This window comes from Lepisma saccharinum, chromosome 11, assembly GCF_977018435.1.
Source record: "Lepisma saccharinum chromosome 11, izLepSacc3.1, whole genome shotgun sequence".
In the NCBI taxonomy this organism is placed as follows: domain Eukaryota; kingdom Metazoa; phylum Arthropoda; class Insecta; order Zygentoma; family Lepismatidae; genus Lepisma; species Lepisma saccharinum.
Genome location: NC_139239.1, coordinates 69,663,717 through 69,683,473, shown reverse-complemented (window position 1 = coordinate 69,683,473; position 19,757 = coordinate 69,663,717). Strand labels below are relative to the sequence as shown.

Sequence of the window (19,757 nt, the reverse complement as noted above, 5' to 3'; positions counted from 1 at the left end):
TTTTCCAGAATTTTTTTATTTGGGGAGGGGGGGGGGAATGCATAGCACGCGGTGTTACTTTAATGATGTTTTATGTCGATACTCGGCTTTAATTCAGGGTCCCTGAATTTAACGAATTTAACATGAACCAACTTCTCCAGAAGAGAGGAACATTCTATGGGGTCCTTACCTCATTTAGATTACCTGCTTACACAGATCAGCTACTGGAGACATGCTTGCTGTCAATATGCCTGGACCAGCAAGGGTTTGAATCATTAATTCCTTGATTTTCTTTATTTGGGGGGGGGGGGGGCTCCACACAAACATCATTCTAAATTCTGTATTCAACAAATTACGAGGGCTTGGATGGCCTCAAAATCCTTCCACAACTGACCTGTAGCCACAAAATTGTGCCATCTGATTTCCACCGACTTTTATTTCATTGTGCACTTTTTGAGGGGCAAATCTTGGAGGATAACAGATGATATCACTGGATGAACAATGAATGACTGCAAACGCCAATGGACTGTATTTTTTAAAATAGCTGTCTATTGTGAACACACATACGACCTTAACTTCCAAGCAATAAACCAGATTCATATTTGGGAAATGAGAGATTCTGTAGTAAATAACTATAGGGAAACTAGTACTCATGTTTTCCACGAAACAGTTTTTGTACTTCTATTAATTTCAGTGGCCACTGGCCCCATCCTCGATGGAACTTGTTGCACTCAAGTTCCAACGAGGATGGTGGCAGTGACCATTGAAATTAATAGAACTGCAAAAACGGTTTTATGGAAAAAGTGAGTACTAGTTTATCTTTATTTATAACAAACCAGATGTTTGCATCTGGCTGATATAGCTTTATCAGGTAAGCTCACGTGTCTTGCTGAAAACAAACATGCAGACAAGTTCACCCATTAGAATTCCTTTCCAAAATTGGAGAGGGAGTTGGAGGCACAATCCGGGGTTCTACGTGTTGTGATAAAAGGCTCCAGTAAGCTTTGTAAAAATGCAGAAAGGCATGATGACAATAAATTGCTTCACTTTCAGCTTCTCTTGCCATGATTACTTCTGTACATTGTGGCAAGTTTGAAAAGTGCATGCCTGAAAAGTTTCCATCCCAAAGGGCTAACAGGAGGCTCCCGTCCACTAAAGGTTAAACAAAATTTGGTAGACTGATATGGTTCAGTTGCAATGGAATAGTTACACATTGGCATTTATAAATATTCTGAATTGCTAGAACGTTCACATATCGGCATATGTCTCATGGGAACTGGTAAAGATTATCAGTGTAGGTTCAAAGTGGTATCAGTTCAGCGAGTGGCATATCCAAGGGGGGAAGGGGTTGGTGGGGGTTATGACCCCCACCCTTTGACCTACTATTGATAAAAAAAAAAGAACATCAAAGACAGGGCTGAGGTGGCAAGGCTATCAGGGTGTGGAGGGTGTCCAGTAGCATGAACATACTCAGCAAATTCCACACATACCTATCGACAGCCCTGTGTCATGGTGAATAAACACTGCCATAAAAGTGTTTGCCCCCACTGCCTTACTGAGAACCAACAAGTGGCAGCCTCACTACCCAAGTTGAAAAATGTGTATGTGTAATTCATAACATACCCCAGCAGAGCAGGTAGAATCATGCCAAGACATTCCAGATTATCAGACAGCCGAAAACATAAAAAAATTGAGAAAAGAAAGAAGCAAGCCAGACTGGAAATTGAAGACGACACGGGCTACGAATAGGGACATTGAATATTGGAACACTGACAGGAAGGACTGAATAAATTGTGGATCTAATGATTGATTTGCTTTGTTTTACTTTGCTTTTTGTGCCACTTTTGGCTAAGTTGCGAAGATGGGGATGAGTGATGATATGATGAATGGACACTCACAAACATCCATGCCCAGGCTGGGATTCGAATCCGGGACCACTGGCATCGTAGCACGATGTGCTAACCACTCTCCCAAGGAGGCAGATTTGTGGATCTAATGGAGAGAAGAGGGATCGACATCTTTGGAATGAGTGAAACAAAATGGAAAGGAAGAGGAGAAATGAAATTGAGGAAAGACTATAAACTGTACTGAGCAGGTACTGAAGAGGGCAAGAGAAGTGGGGGTTGGATTTGTCATCACAAGTGGAATAAGTGAGGAAGTAGAGAGGGTAAATGACAGAATAACAAAACTAGAAATGAGTGTATGAGGAAATATTATAGAAATAATTCAAGTATATTCCCCACACACAGGATGTACAAAGAAGGAGAAATACGAATTTGAAGAAGACTTGGACGAACATGTAGGAAAGGAATGGCAAAGTGAGATAGGTGATTTTAATGCACAAGTGGGAAGAGACAGGAAAGGGTATACGGAAATACTTGGAGCAGATGTATGGGGAGGGAAGGAGGCTACTGGACTTTTGTAAGAGAAACGGACTGTTAGTAGGTAATAGCTGGTATAAGAAGAAATATGACAGCCATAAAATTACAAGATACAGTTGAAATAATGAAGGAAAATCTGTAATAGATTATATTAGGGATGTGCGAAAACCGATTACAGACGTATGAAAATCGGTCGAAATTGACACATCGGCATCGGTATCGGAATCAGCAAAAATCCGATATTTAAACCGGTACAGATTATACTAGTATTTTTACCTTCTAATAAGTTTTATATTCTAGTTTTGTAAGATTTATTGAAAATTAGGTTATGATTCGTCATTATTGTAGAGTTTTTGGTAATAAAATTATTGCAAACTCATTCAGAGCATCAACCTAACTATAAATCGGAAATAAAACAGTACATTGCTGAACCAGGATCTGCTGTTGTATTGGAAATTCAAAAATGAATATTCAAACCTGAAGCAAGTCCTGAGAAAATACTTGGGCATACCTGCTGCATCAGTATTCAGTGATTGAGTGTTCAGTGTTGCTGAACAGATTTGGGATAAGAGAAGTAGGTTACTTCCAGAAGTGCTTCCAAATCTCGTGTTTCTGAAGTTGAATATGGCAGAACAGGAATTCATTTTGATTTCAAAGAACTGCTTGTGTACTAATGTTTAATCTCTTGAGAATCCATGTTCTTCTTAAAGGTTCACATAACATTTTGTAGATGCAAATGTACATTCGCATCTCTTGAGAATATATATGTATATACATATGATATGCAATAGAAATGTACATAGCAAATTTATTTTTGTCATGCTGAAAATAACATCCCATTTCTGTTTAATAATCTTATGTATCGGAATCGGTTAAATATCGGCATCGGTATCGGTTCCAAAAATTATCAGTGAGTTCATCGTCATCGGTAAGTTTTCAGCTTCGTCACATCCCTAGATTATATATTGGTAAACAAGGAACTAAAGAAGATAATGAACATTATTAAAGTAATACCCAATGAGAACTTAAAACAGTTACCATGGGCTACTAGTAGGAGATGGAAAATAAAAGATAAAACGGGCGAACAAGAGAGAAGGATAAGAGTGTGGAAATTGAAGGATAAGATGATAAATGAGAAATATCAAGAAATATTGTGAACTAAAATGCCAAGAGATGAACCCAAAGAAGTAGAAACAGAATGGATAAGTTTTAAAACATAATTAGTAGAGGCAGTCGAAAAGGTATGTGGAAGGACAAGCAAGAAAAGAAAGAAGAAAGAAACACCATGGTGGAACGAAAGAACTAGAGAGGAAGTGAAAAACAAAAATGATGCATTTAGAAAATGGTTTAAAGTTAAATCACAAAATGCACGAAAAGAGTACGTGGAAAAGAATAAAGAAGCAAGAACAGTAGTAAAGGAGGAAAGAAAGTGGATCGAAGAATGGGCCAAAGTGCTACAAGAAGATGTAGATTGGGAACAAGAAAGTATTGTATGGATTAGTGAGAGAAAGAGGAGAGACAACTGTAAGTTAAGGGATGAAAGAGGAAACATTGTAGAAGAGGATGAAGAAATGAGGAGAATGTGGAGAAATTGATGAATGTTAAAAAGGGAAATGAACATCAAAAAGTGAAGAAAAGAAGAAAACAGGAAGGAAAATTAATCTCACATGGAAAGAAGTGGAGGAAGCACTGAAGAGAATGAAGATTATGGCATTCCTAGATATAGAAAAGGCATATGATAGCATGGACAGAACAAAGATTTGGAAGGCTCTAAGAGAGAAAGGGGTCGAAGAAGAGATAGTGTGTAGAGTCGGAGCACATACAAGGCCAACCAGAGCTGTGTGAAGACACCAGTGGGAAGAACAGAGTGGTTCAGTATAAGTAATGGACTAAAACAGGGAAGTGCTCTTTAGCCACTCCTCTTCATAATTACAATGGATGTAATCAACGAAGAGGTGGGGAAGAGATGTGTTCGCTGATGACTTAGTAATATGAGGAAACAGGGAAGAAGTAGTACAGAGACAGCTTGATAGTTGGAATGAGGAAATCAGAAGAGCAGGAACGAAATTCGGTACAGAAAAGAGCGAGGTGCTAACAATAAGAAACAGAGCCAGAAATGAACCAAGAATAAGGATGGATACAGAAGAGTTGAGGGTAGTGGAGAGCTTCAAATATCTAGGAAGCAATTGAGAGAAGTGGGTGTACCTATGTAATGCAAGAAGGTAATATGTAACACATACTACGTGCCAGTAATTACATACAGAGCAGAGGCTTGGATAATGACAGAGAGAGAAGAAATATATAGGCAGTGGAGATGAAATTTTTAAGAAGTGTATTGGGGAAGACTACAAGGGATAGAATAAGGAAAGAGGAGATCCGACAGACAGTGGGTGTGGTGAAGCTTCAGGACAGGATAGATCAGGCACAGAGGAGATGGTTCGGACACATGAAGAGGATGGATGCAGAAAGACTACCAGTAAGGAGTGGGAATAAAGCCAAGGGAGAGACCAAGACGTCGGTGAAAAGAGCAGATAGCGGAGAGTGTTAGGAGAATAGGACAAGATTGGAACACCGTGGAAAGAGAGGAGTGGTGGAAGACCAGGAAAAAATGGAGAGGCTTGACTTCTATGCCAACCCAGCCACAGGCAGGAAATGGAGAAGGATGATGATGATGATATTTGCAGAATGAAACAAATGAGTCAGATACAAACTCATGTTGGCACATCTATTGTAAGTCCATAGTTGCCACCTTCGTGCAGTTGTAAATGTGAAGGTTGCTGTTATGAGTGGACCCTCATGATCATGGGGAGTAAGACAGCAGTCGAAGAACCTTGTCTCATTATGCTTCCTTTTAATGAAAAACTAAATATGCTGACCAAGGCAGTAATTTATTTTATTAAAAACATAAACTAACGTAACGTTTCAACCTTCTAGCAAGGTCTTCTTCAGACTCTGTATCAAGTACAAAAGTAACCAGATACAACAAGAAGGGTAATATATATATACACAAACATTACTCCCTCCAGACTATTTAGAAAGTTGTTTGGAACTTTCTAGCAGATGACTTTCACCTAAAAGGCTAAACACAATTACTTCCATATAGAATGTGGTTGGACTTTTTAATCTCACGCTCTTTTCCCTTCATTTTTCTTCCTTCTGCTCTCCTCTTTTTCTCTTGTCCTTTCCACTCTTTCCAACATCTTCTTCCATTCTTTGTTTAACTTCAGTCCCCCATTCCAGTTCATTGTGTCTTCTTCGCCTTTCTTCTCTATTTCCTTGGCTTCCTTCCATTTTCTCACTAGCATTCTCTTCTCCCTTCCTATTTGCTTAGCCTCATCCCACTCTATGTCATGTCCTGTTTCTCTCGTGTGTTTAAATATTGCATTTCTCTCTCTCTTAAGTCGTACATCATCCCTATGTTGTTTCAACCTGTCTTTCAGCCTTTTTTTCGTTTCTCCTATGTACACACTCTGACATTCTTTACATTTTACTTCGTAGATAATCCCTTCTTCTTCCTCTTCTCTGTTTTCCTTTTTCTTGTTAGCATTCCTCGCTATTCCTAAGATGCTTCTCCCTCCCTTCCTGTAAGTTTTAATTCCTACTTTCCTAAGCACTTTGCATATCTTTTCTGTGGTCTTCCCCATACTCCTTATTCCAAATATGGGGAAGACCACAGAAAAGATATGCAAAGTGCTTAGGAAAGTAGGAATTAAAACTTACAGGAAGGGAGGGAGAAGCATCTTAGGAATAGCGAGGAATGCTAACAAGAAAAAGGAAAACAGAGAAGAGGAAGAAGAAGGGATTATCTACGAAGTAAAATGTAAAGAATGTCAGAGTGTGTACATAGGAGAAACGAAAAAAAGGCTGAAAGACAGGTTGAAACAACATAGGGATGATGTACGACTTAAGAGAGAGAGAAATGCAATATTTAAACACACGAGAGAAACAGGACATGACATAGAGTGGGATGAGGCTAAGCAAATAGGAAGGGAGAAGAGAATGCTAGTGAGAAAATGGAAGGAAGCCAAGGAAATAGAGAAGAAAGGCGAAGAAGACACAATGAACTGGAATGGGGGACTGAAGTTAAACAAAGAATGGAAGAAGATGTTGGAAAGAGTGGAAAGGACAAGAGAAAAAGAGGAGAGCAGAAGGAAGAAAAATGAAGGGAAAAGAGCGTGAGATTAAAAAGTCCAACCACATTCTATATGGAAGTAATTGTGTTTAGCCTTTTAGGTGAAAGTAAAGTTGGAAAGTGAAAGTCATCTGCTAGAAAGTTCCAAACAACTTTCTAAATAGTCTGGAGGGAGTAATGTTTGTGTATATATATATTACCCTTCTTGTTGTATCTGGTTACTTTTGTACTTGATACAGAGTCTGAAGAAGACCTTGCTAGAAGGTTGAAACGTTACGTTAGTTTATGTTTTTAATAAAATAAATTACTGCCTTGGTCAGCATATTTAGTTTTTCATAATCATGGAAACAAGGCTTAATGGAGTTATAATTCCTTTTAATGTGCAAACATGACAACAAGCAAAGCTTGGAGATATTGTACAGGACAGCCAATATTATTTCTATACACTTTGCAAGCTAGATTGTTACACACACACACACAAAGATGATTGGTAAGCAGAAATAGCTCTCAAGGTCAGGTGCCAATAGAAAATGTGTCCACTGCAATTATCAGGTCGTGTAAATTTCCATATCACCTTTTCAATATGCACCTTACGCTTCAATGCAGATAAGCCTCTTGATACTTTAAGATGTTAGTTGGGGGAAAAAAACAGATACTGCATGCAAGTAATTTGTAATAATAGCTCTAGTGAAGTAAAAATTCTCCCAGAACACCTTAGATATGAGCAAAGAATAAAAGATTCACAAAGCAAGATATTCTACATTTACATCAAATGTACTGTATGTAAAATGGAAGTAAGTAAGGAACTACTAAAGATTCAAGGTTTAATTCTTGTGTTGGTTGGTTATGAACATAACTGAGAAAATATATAGCATTTGTTTATCAATCTTTATTACTTTTCCTTTATACGTCTTGATCTCCCACCCATCACATTAAATATTATATTACGTTGCACAATATTTTGGAAGGGAAGAAAGGAAAGAAAACTAAATTACCAATAAATTACATACAGATTATTTCATGCATAAATAAAACTATCAGAAACTATTTACTTCTCAAAATATTTGTAATATGCATTTGCCTTCGAAGGTTAGAGAATGAGAAACTAGCATTCTCTAGTACCCAGATACACTACATTAGTCTTATGGTAGATATGGAAAGAACCACAAAATGCTGTTTCATCACATTTCATTACTATCATATATACTAGCATGTTTACTAGTGGTATTAATTACTCAGAGCATTTCATTAAAAAAAAGGAGAGTAACAAAAAAAAATTGGTTAAGTCCTTTAATTAGTTTCCCCATTATTGTATATCACAATATAAAATTCTCATGTTTTAACAACTAACACTTCTAAAAAAAATCATACTGATATATATATATAAGTAGTTCTTTTGAAAATTTATTCCAATAAGTTCACTATGGCCTAATTGTTCCAATGAGGTAAATGCAATATTTTCACTAGGAATATCAGGTACAAACATACAACACTATTCATCGTAACTTTTTTTTTCTGCTGTACTCCCATACGAGCAGATATAAAGTCAAAGCACCATCACAGGAATTCTAGCACGTAAAATAAATACAAAAAGAAAACTTTTGAATATAATCTCACTTATATGTGAGTCAAGTTTAAAGTAAAATGATGCTCGTAATGTATCTAAACAAACATTATGTAAATGAGGTTGTCTTTGTTATTTTTAACACTTATTACAGAATAACAAAACTGTTTTATCCAGAGGGCAAGTAATGCCTCGTTCTTCTAGCTTTAGGAATACACTCTAAGAAAGAATCCATGTCAAACTAGGTTTCAATAAGTGGAATTAGTCCGGTATACATACTAGACAAGTTCAGTTATGTAAAACTCGGTTTGTATTATATTGCTTGAGCATTCTATCAGTTATTGAAATAGTATGTATATACACACACATATATATACATATACTTCTGTTAGAGAGTTACTAAATGATCCTTTGTTTGTTGTTGTTGGTTTCATTAAGAGTTAATCAGGTTGCTGAGGAAAAAAAATATATTGTTAATTTCTACTACAGAAAAACATAAGCATTCAAAATTGGTCCTGGCCTATAACCAGAGCTCACCATTATTACACTACGCCTATCACCCATTGGTTAGTTTGCTAGTGATGTATAACTTGGAAGATTTTTTTTACAGACATGCAGTATGTTAATATCTACCACAATCTATATAAAGATAACAGATCCAGTCATGATTAGTTAAGTTAAAAACAGAACAACATCACATTCAACTGAAAATTAACAATTCAGTCAACCATTTACTGATTAGTGTGTAACATTGTCCTCCCTTTTCAATACATAATGATCAATTTATTGGATTTTCACTTTCATGTCTGAACTCCCTTACAAAACAATACAGTCAACTAGTTTCCAACAAACAGCTTTTTTTTCTTTCTCTTTTGTGTAACATTAAAGACATGAGGCATATTTTTTTTTGTTTCTTTTATTAGAAATAATATATTCCTGCACCCTGTCGCTGCAGGAAAGATTATCACAACATTTGTAAGAAAGACCCCTTCAGGCTTAGGAAGCATTATTAAAAGCTAGTTCTTCTGCTTACAAGGCTTTCCCAAATCACTCGTAAAAGTTCCCACTTCGTGGTTAAAAACGCTGATTTTGCAAGGCGTAGCAATAACCAACCACCTTTAGGAAATAATTAAATTCAACAAGCAATAACACACACAGAGATCAGTCACTTTACATGTTAAAATGTCCACGTTAACACACACCCACACACACGCACACAAATGCAACAAGCATGCCGACCCACATACTCACACTAGAAATGTAGAACCCTGCACGTAGTACTGAACAAGTTTTGTTAGCCACTTGCGTAAGGTAGCTGGAAGTTAGTGCTTAAGATTTATTTTTCTCAATTTTTCCCCCTCTTAGATTCAATCACATGTCGTTATGAAACAGGAAAAGAAGAGGAGGTAGATAGCATAGTGAGAGATACGGAATGTAGTGTCCAACCACCATTCAACAGAGATGAGACAGAACTTCAGAAGGTGGAGAATGGTTAAGTTGACTTATTATTTCTCTTTTCCTATCACTACAATCACCAATAGAGCCAACACCACACTACAGTTTCAAAGCACACATGCTGAGAAGACGCCCAGCATCCGTCACCCTATATCGTCTCCCCTGTTGTTGTAAATAGCTGCCCTGTAACTGTACCTATTAGTCGGGCTGCGCCTGTCTGACCTCTCGGGGATAGGTGGAGGAATGATGGTCCCACCTTTCACTGATTGGTCGCTCTCTCCTTCTGGCCTTTCGTCCAATTCTCCAATGGATGATTCCACCAGCGAAGGTACTAGTGCAGGATACTGTGCCATTTTGGAACGCAATAGGTACACGTACGTTTTATACCTTTTTAGCTGAAAAACAAGTGAGGAATTAATGCATTCCAGTTAGGACACATAATACCAGGAAATTTTACTAATTTAAAATTATTCTGAATACTTTCAAATGTTGGAACATTACATTTAGGACCCTTCCAATAGTTTTCTGGTGTCTGGGTAAGAAGTAACTAGACATTGAAAATTTGCTGTAGTTTTTTTAATATTTAAGCAATCTCAATGAAACTTTCTGTACATATACATTATGGAATAGGATTACATATGTGCATATGAATTACACAATATAATAGCCAATGAAGATAGAAGCAGAGACACTTAGACACACATCATTTGCTTAAAAGACAGAAAAACATATTATACAAGGAATAAGGGAAAATCAAGGAAGCAGAAGAGTGATGGAAATATGAAAGTATCACCTCTATGCAAATCTGTCCAGGAGATTGATCAATGTATCATATGTATAAACTGGCCTACGAATTTACTTCAATGCAAATTACAGTACAAAATGCATAAACACATATGGACAGATATGATTTTTTAGTTAGACATTAACTCAATGTACATTCATAAATAAATAACTTTATTAAAATAGTATTCTGAGAAAAAGGAACTGCAAAATACATTACATTTTTAAACAATATCTTTTTATGTCATAGTTTTTTTAAAGCTACAAGGTGTTCATATAAGCTATCAAAGTGGTAAAGTTCTTAGCAATTTTAATTAATTCATCCCATTACTGATATTACTAGAGGTAAATAAAGATTGACTAAATCCACCTTACACTCATGTAGGCAGATTGACTAAGTCCACCTTATGCTCATGTAGGGAGGGATATTGGTACTGGACCTAAAGTTTAAACTGGGATCTGAATCACAGTACTGTGGTCCATCAAGACTAGCCCAGGTTCTGTTCATTACAATATGACAGCTTTAACCTTTAGACGGCCAAGCAGGTTTACGAAAGTAACCACGTTCTGGCCCAGGCTTCTCGGTGGGAATTTTAAATTCGAACACTCTTTGGAGGAAAATTGTTATAACTCTGGCACTATGGGAGCAATCTACTTCGGATAACTTTTGTTTTGCAGCTAAAACATCAGCGCATGAAACTGTGTACAATTCAGAACGCCGGACTGAGGAGGGGGGGCATGGGGGGGCATGACCCCCGAATTTTAATGGAAAAAAAACCTAAAAATCTGGAGTTTGCTCCCTCTATTTTGGGGAGAGGGTGAGAACTTTAGTATTCTTTTCAAAGAATGGACGTTTCCAAAGAGAATGAAACATGTTTCATGTTCCTGGGTGCCATGCAAGTTGAATAATAAGCCAAAATGTGAAACTCTGTTTTTTTTACAAAAAATAGGTAATTTACATATTGCTCAGAAAATTGTTATAAGTCTGGCACCATGGGAACAATCTACTTCGGATAAGTTTAGTTTTGCAGCTAAAACATCAGAGCAAGCTACCGTGTACAATTCAGAACGCCGAACCAAGGGAGGGGGAGGGGGCACCTGAATTTTAATGGAAAAAAACAAAAATCTGGAGTTTGCCCCCTCTTCCCCCGCTATTTTGGAGAGAAGGTGCAAACCTTAGTATTCTTTTCAAAGAATGGACGTTTCCAAAGAGAATGAAACATGTTTCATGTTCCTGGGTGCAATACAAGTTGAATAATGAGCCAAAATGTGAAACTCTGTTCGGAAATGTGGCATGGATATGTTGCAGAGAGGGGGGAGGGGATCATCCATGTGAATTTCCCAGGCTTGCTCCAGACCTGTGTCAAGAGTTTCCACCCAAACATAAGAGTATGAAGGTCCAAAAAGCACGTCCATTTCGTAATCAGCACCATGATACCATATGGTATCGTCAGGCCAGTACAACCTTACTTTTGATGATATCACATGGTATCATCGGGCCAGTAAAGGTTAACCAGTATGCTATTAGAGAAGGTCCTTTTGCTAGAGGCAACCACCAGTTATGTATATCATCACTTTTCTGTTACATGTGCTTAACTACCATTTGAAAACATTTGCATTGTTTTGTAACCGATAAACTGATGCAAGCATTACACGAGAGAAGATGCAGAATATTTTTACTTGTGGATTTTATAAACTTTTAGCTGATTTGTCAAAGTCACACCTTTGACTGTAACAGTCAACACACAGTTTAATTGTTTGTTAAATTGTGACTGGTGCTAAAGTCTGTATATTAGATAAGCAAGGGAAGATATGTGATTCAGCATAGACAAGTCTCCATAGGGGTTACTCAATGCAGAACATAATACACCATCTTATAGTACATATATTTACCTTCAAATGTTGTATTTTAGCATAGCATATTTACCTCAAAATGCAAATAGCCATCCCTTTCTTTGTAATTTTGAATGCAAAGAGATTTGGCACCTCGTTCAGGTGGATGTTTCCTATGATCATCTAATTCTGCCTCTAATCTTTGAACACGCTCCTCATGGTCCCGAATTTGTTCACGCTGCAATGGAATAAAAACATTACCAACATGTAGTACTCAAGACATCCTGTGTCGGGTACTCGTTTGAATCCAAGTACTCCCTCTGTCCCATAATTATTGTCCGGTACACTTTTGTTTGTTGTCGAATAATAATTGTCCGATATGCAAACTGTGACATTGGTGTATACAGAAGAAAATGAAACACGGGAATTAGTCATACAACGTTATTACTTAAGGATCAGTACAAATTGGCCGATCAAGTATCCAAAAGAACATAAATAAAAACTTACCATTTTGGCAAACTGGACTATAATTATGGGACAGACAGAGTAAATTTTATCTATGGAGGTTAATTCATGGTTCCCACTAAATTTCCAGACCATTCTTTGGGTGCTTTAACATGCTAATACCAGAGTTTTCCATGCAGGTTGGCCACTCAGGACCATGATAAAATTCAAGTATAATTCCCGGTTTTAAAGGTAAACTTTCCAAAAATTCAAGGGTAGAAGGGTAGATGTTTCTTCTATTTCAACCTTACGTATTAGCACCTCTCGTCACCTACATACATTCACACACAAACATATTAACAATATAAAAATCAGTGAGATTCCCAGGAATCCAAAAATTCTAATTCAATTCAATTAAACAATACAGTCAACTCTCGATTCTACGACCCCAGGTATAACGACCCTTTTCCCGCGAACCGTGAAAAATTAGAATAAATTAGGAAAAAAAGTTGAAAAATTGAAGGAAATCGGCCGAAAAATGCATTGTTTTTTTCCCACTCATTCCCTTCACGAGCGCTCTACCGCTCACAATTGGGTCTGAACTAAAAATAGACACCACCACACCATGCTTGAATGATATCCAATAGCACTTGACCTCTGCCCTCCCCTCCCTCAAGCACACCAATGTTATCCTGCACCCGACGGCCGCTAGCCAACGTGCCAGGCTTGTTTTGCCACGCTTTCTCTTGGATACGCCAGAAGAGAAGATCGAATGTGCTTGGATGTTATTTTAAATCGACCTTGACTTGTTTCCTTGTCTTAAGAGCTGCTGAAAACTCACAGGTGAGGAGGGGGGGGGGGGAGCAGCCCGAAATGACTGCTGGACTTGCAGTCTTTGCCAATGTGTATGGCAGGTCAAGCTCTTTTATCGATAAATACACCACCTTGAGAGATAAGATCGCAGGAATGTTCCAAAATACAGATGCGTGGTGCCTGGAAGTCTGGCCCATCTGTCCAGCTCTGTTCTAGATTTCAGTAGGTTCCCGTGAGTGAGCAACTCTCAGCCTTGTAGCCAACAACTTCCAGTAACCGCTTTCATTCAAAATGTGTTCTTTGTTCTCTGCAACACTTCATAAAAAAGCGAAACTGTTAGAGATAATCAAAGCCACATAGGCGAACTAAAGATCGTCAACCTGCTTAATGCGTTGTCATCCAGGTTTTCACAAACGTTTACTTCGATCTTATCGTAACTCCCGTTTCCCACTTCATACATTTTCCTAATTGTGTCGTAATATCTGCCAAAAAAGTGTTCCATTGGCTGACTGACTTCTCCCTTTTTTCCTGTCGATTTTCTTGCTCGTGTGCGCACACGGGCTGATTACAGGCGAGGTTGGAACCACCCCCCTTCCTTTCCTTTGACGTCTAAAATGGGGCAACCAGTTCTGGATATATTCTTGAAAACGAACAAGAAAACAGAAAAAAAATAAAAAAAATAACCCTCCCCCCCTTTTCCCAGCTTATTCTCCGCCACTGGTGTGCACGGCAATGTTGATAATTGTAAAATTCAGGTCTTTTTTTTATGCTGTTGTCTGCATAGGAAATATTACCCGTATTATTGTATGTTGCATGGTAAAACGTAAAGCAAGGGTCATTTCTTTCTTCTTTACACTGCTGTTAAAAGTTCCGTCTTCGACAGTTGTCTTATCTTATCTTTAAAATGCTGGGATTTTTCTCTTCGGCCACCTGTTGCTCGAACTTCCAGCCGGTCGCCCTTGTTTTTACGATGCAGCTGGCGCCAGTGTTTTGTCTAGTGTCTGCAAAGATCTTGCTTGCCGATAACAGCAATGACTCATCCAGCCGGAAGGAAAAAGTTATTGTTTTGAATCTCGCAAAGCTGTTTTGATTTGACGATAACGAAATTCGATCTCCAGAAAGGAAAACAAGAGTTAAAATAACTTCATGTTCTGCACCTTCTGATAAGCAAAACTGTAAATTTAATTCGCATCCGCTTTTCTTCAGAACCATTCATGTGAAGAAAAAAGAAGTGCTCAATGTAGGAATGGTCGCCGAGATCGATTACAAAGACATTATTCAAGGGGACTCCCGACTTTTGCTGGCGCCAGTGTGACTGGTGTCAAGATTCTTCGAGTTTCGCTTGCAATAAGCGAGAGATTGTTTTCCTTTCCATAGGTCTCGGTGCAAACGGGTTTCTCATGAACTATAATTGTAAGAATTTCCTGGAAAAGCAACGACTGTGCACAATTAGAAAGAAAGTAACATTATTTTTAATTATTTTTTGTGAAAACGTTTTCATGTTCTATTTTCCTTCTCACAACATGCATCCTGTGCATAACAGGTTGTATAACTACCAGGATAAATGGTGTTACCATCTCCTAGACATCTTTGTGTCCGTTTGAGCTCCGTTTAAGCAGAAAATTGGTGCAAATTCCAATAACGACCCCTTCGAAATAACAACCCTTTCCTGGGAACTGTGAAAGGTCATTGAATCGAGAGTTGACTGTACATATATTTAAAAAATTTAAATTACGGTGCGAAGCTTACATTTGCGATTTCACATACTCACTCAAAATACATGTACAAACACAAGTCACAAATGTTATGGGATGTATTTATCTACAAACAACTGTTAATTGTATAAGAATTTCAAACTAAAATTTACCTAATCAACTTAAAGATATCTTATCTTGCAATAATCTGTCATCTGTCAGATAGATTGTTCTGCAAAGGACACTAACAAACTAAACGGATCGAGAGGATTCTGTTTTATTTTCCACAGATTTCTTTTCCTTCTTCCATAAAAATAAAAGCAAACTATGAAAAACGTGTCTCAGGGCATTTATAAATATGCATAAATTAAACTGGATCTGGATTAATAAAAGTTGTAATTTTTCACGTCTACAGAGAAATATTCAAGAAGAGGTCACATATAATTCCCGGAGCGCATGATTTATGCATAATTCCCAGAATTCCCAGTGAGTAGTCACCCTGGAGTGTTAAATTCACACTTGCTGTAAGGAGAATAACGTTCATTCAACACTGTTCAAAATAAAGGAACAAAAGTAAACTTATAATACACTCCTCACAAAAAGACTGGAATATTGTTGTGTGTATTAGGCATTAGGTGATAGGCACAGCCTTGGAATGCAACAGCACATGGTATATGTGTCTGCTGGATTTTCTGGGGTTTTGCAGACATATGTCACTGTGCCTACCACCTATTGCAAAAATATTCCAAACTTGTTGTGCGTGGTGATTGTATATCCCATCCAGAAGCTGGAACATGAAAAAATGGAATTTATTTTCATATCCAAATCCTAGCAAGAAAAAAAAACACTGGATTTTCCCCAACTATTCCACATTTAAGGATGTATTTCCAAAATTACCTGGCTTTTCCAGGACTTTTTGACTTGGGTTCATTTTCCTAACTTTTCCAGTATTTGAAGGTCAGTGAGAACCCATTAATTGAAACTAGACAAAAGCAAAGATCTGAATCATGACTGAACTTCCACTGGGAGCTAAATATGTGATCCCTTGATTACTATGCTATTTAGAAATTTCACAAGATAGTGTGTCTAATTGGAATTGTTAAGTTAAAACACAGACAGGCTAATCAGGACTGGACCTAAAGTTTAAAGTGGGGATCCCAACCACTATGTGCCTCCATCAGTTATCGAACCCGGGACTCCTTTGATTAAAAGGTGATAACGCTACCACTGCATTATGGGGGAGGCCTTGATAGAGTCTAACTTTCATATACACATTACAGGGTAAGTCAAAATGATGGACCCGATTACAGAAATTTATTCCGTGAACTATAATAAACATATGTTATTGTGAGACATGCCCTTCGAAAGGTTAACTTTCAAAGTTTACTTTGCACACAGTGTTTCCACTTTCTACCGCTAGGAGTCAGCAGCGAGCAGGAAAATGGCGTTGCCTGGAGAACAGAGATCTTTCTGTGTGCTTGATTATCATGTGAACAAGTCTGTGATTAGTGTGCAATGGCATTTTCGTACCAAATATCGGAGAGAACCACCTACGGGGAAGGCCATTCGTAAGTGGTATGAACATTTCAGAGATTCGGGCTGCATCTGTAAACGAAAATCGACTGGCCGTCCGTTGACTGGGGAAGAGACAGTAGAACGAGTGCGCACATGTTTCGTGCGGAGTTCACAGAAGTCCACTTATCGGGCACCGAAAGAACTTCAACTTCCACAGAAAACTGTCTGCTGAAATGTTTACAAATGAAACAGTACCGCTTGCAACTAGTTCAAGCCTTAAAATACACTGATTATGCTTTGCGCGCGTCCTTCTGTGCTGATTTCCTCGCATTAGTGGAAACGGATGGGTTCCCTGAGAGGTTAATTTACAGTGATGAAGCAACTTTTCACCATTCAGAGAAAGTGAATAGACACAATGTAAGGCTTTGGAGAAATACTAACCCCCATGAATTTGTGGAACACGAACGCGATTCTCCCAAAGTGAATGCCTTTTGTGCCATTTCCCATGAAAAGATTTATGGGCCCTTTTTCCTCCATGAACGTACTGTGACCGGACTTGTTTTCCTTGATATGCTGCAACTATGGCTTCTTCCACAGCTTGCAGAGGATACCGTAGATTTCATTCTCCAATTGGATGGTGCCCCTGTGCATTACCATGGCAGCGTTCGGGACCATCTCAATGGGGCATTGGAACAACGTTGGAAAGGCCGTGCAACTCCAGAGGATCGACCTCTCCTTCATTGGCCACCTCGTTCCCCCGACTTGACCCCATGTGATTTCTTCATGTGGGGTTTTGTCAAGGATCATGTTTACGTACCACCACTTCCAACAACATTGGATGACTGCGTGCCCGCATCACAGCAGCCATTACTGATATTGACCGCAACATGCTACACATGGTTTGGCCGGAGATAGACTATTGGCTTGATGTGTGCCGTGTTACGCGAGGTGCTCACATAGAACACTTGAGATTTGTTTGAAAAAAACTTTGACAGTTTACCTTTCTTAGCACATGTCTCACAATAATATTTGTTTATTATATTTCACAGAATAAATGTCTGAAATCGGGTCCATCATTTTGACTTACCCTGTATTTTGAAAATTATACAAAAAATTGTCTTGCACTCTAGTGAGATAATAATAATCTATCAATAATGTTACTGTATTAATTGAAAACTTTTCCAGGTTTGAATACATGAAGTAGAAACTTATTTTGTATCTTATATACAAGAACACATCTGAAATATCATTGCATATGACCCTTGGTGAGAACTGACCATATTCAACGATTATTTAATGAAGTAAGATTGTGTAAGAAAGTAAAGGTGGGAACTGAATATTTGGTTTCCATCTTTGGTTTATTCAGTAATTATTTCTGACATGGCATAAATGTTGTGAGGCATTATAGTTTGTATGTTTCTTATTTTTTGTCATTTTTTCCATTTTGAGGTTGATTGTGACAATGTAGATGTATAATCAGAAGCTAATGAATGGACACCGACAAAAAACAAAAACAGGCCAGGATTCAAACCCAGAAGCTTTGGTTGCAATTGATTATTGAAAAATTGATTGAGTGTATCAGCATTGAGGCTAGTGAATCAAAAGAACTAATATTTTGATAACTGAACTTGTAGTAGTCAAAATAATTAGGTAAAACTAAATCATTTTCTCATCCCATTCTTATTTTGGTCATACATACGTGCATAAGCATGCAGATGCACTCAGACATCAAAATGAGCAACATTTTCTCAATAACATTTTGCTCCTTAAAGCATCACTTTGATGCTACAAGTCCGGAAGAACTGCACTTTCTATCCTGTATGTATACAGCCATGTAGCACAGATTCATGGTTGCGACAGAAAACTATAAAATTGTTAATATGCTGCTGACGGACTGTGGCCAATCAAGGTAATGAGTGACCAATGGAATGCAAAGACTTCTACATAAAACATATACAACACCATGAAACATAAAACATTGCATGAATCGCGGTGATACATGTATGATTTAAGGGGAGAGGTTAAATCCAACAGCCTCAATGTACTGATGTGTCTACTGGCATGATGCTGCCTCCGTAGTATATTATCACATTTCGATCAGACAAAAAAAAATGACAATGGTAACTATGAATTTGTGCTGCAGGCTGCACACACACACATACAAGACAGACAATGCAGTCTTCAAGGGCCCACAATATTGAAGTGACACCTTAATGGGTATAAACATTACTGAAAAAAGTTTCTCTTTATGTCCTCTACACATTGTGCAAGGATGTCAGAGTCGTAGAGCAACCTTGTATACACATACAGAGTAAATATGGTTTACTAGAGCAAAACTGCTAATATATAACTTACAAGATTCAGCTTTGTGTGACTGCAAGGCAGCAATGGTCGCTGAAATTTCCGTTGAGACCCAACTGCACTGGCTAGGGGTTGAGCTGAGAAAGTAGCTGCCACAAAATTAATGGTTTCTATCCAGGACTGAAGCTCTTTGGAATCACTGAAAGTGTGCAATATAATTTACATTACAGTGACAAAAAGTGAACACATGTAATAGAGGAGAAAAAAGGAAGGACAACTCATAAGAGAAAAACTAACAAGATAAACTCTGTTGAATCAACAGTGAACAGATCTAATAAACTTGAAACATATATTTTCCAAATATAGTAAAATATTATAGATCCACCAAAAAATTTGAACCACACTAGAGTTCATTAAGAAAAAAGCTATACTGTAGATAAATTGCTTTCGTGTTGTGTTTATCAATTTCAGAAGGTTTCACAGAGTATAATGCAAATTGCATGACATGGCAATTTTACTCGAAAATTGAAGGATGGCACATTTTACTTTGTAACTAAAAAAATGACTAAAATGTCACACTTGGAAACACGTGATAAAAAAGGATGACACTAACCTGGTTTGAAAAAGGTATTCAGCTTGATCAGCTGTCTGTAGCCAGAAGACATGCTGCTTTTTAGTATAGTCAGTAGCTTTAGTTGCCAAAGCATGATGCACACGAATTGCATTGTGCAGATTGTCGTAAAGCTGACTTTTACGAAATCCATGTTCGTCCTTATGTAAGTACAGAACCAAATCTCGCAGGGTGCAGTAGAACATTTTCCAGCCACGTTTACCAAAAGGTGCTGGAAGAAAAAAAATTAAAT

The 19,757-nt window shown here is 37.8% G+C and overlaps 1 protein-coding gene across 4 annotated transcripts in view; it reads right to left on the bottom strand.

The window, feature by feature from the left end:
* Positions 1–19,757, bottom strand: part of Efa6 (Exchange factor for Arf 6) — a 108,012-nt gene that overhangs the window by 25,332 nt on the left and 62,923 nt on the right. Inside the window, exons 8-12 of one of the 4 annotated variants that reach the window (XM_083131364.1) lie at positions 19,508–19,736; positions 18,949–19,093; positions 12,222–12,365; positions 9,707–9,906; positions 7,417–8,508 (exon numbers count right to left, since the gene is read on the bottom strand). In XM_083131364.1, the coding sequence (XP_082987490.1) occupies positions 8,490–8,508; positions 9,707–9,906; positions 12,222–12,365; positions 18,949–19,093; positions 19,508–19,736 (737 nt within the window). In that variant the 3' untranslated portion in view covers positions 7,417–8,489. Of the gene's footprint in view, positions 1–7,411; positions 9,907–12,221; positions 12,366–18,948; positions 19,094–19,507; positions 19,737–19,757 lie in introns of those variants that run through there. The other 3 variants (XM_083131366.1, XM_083131367.1, XM_083131363.1) reach the window with 3 other exon arrangements.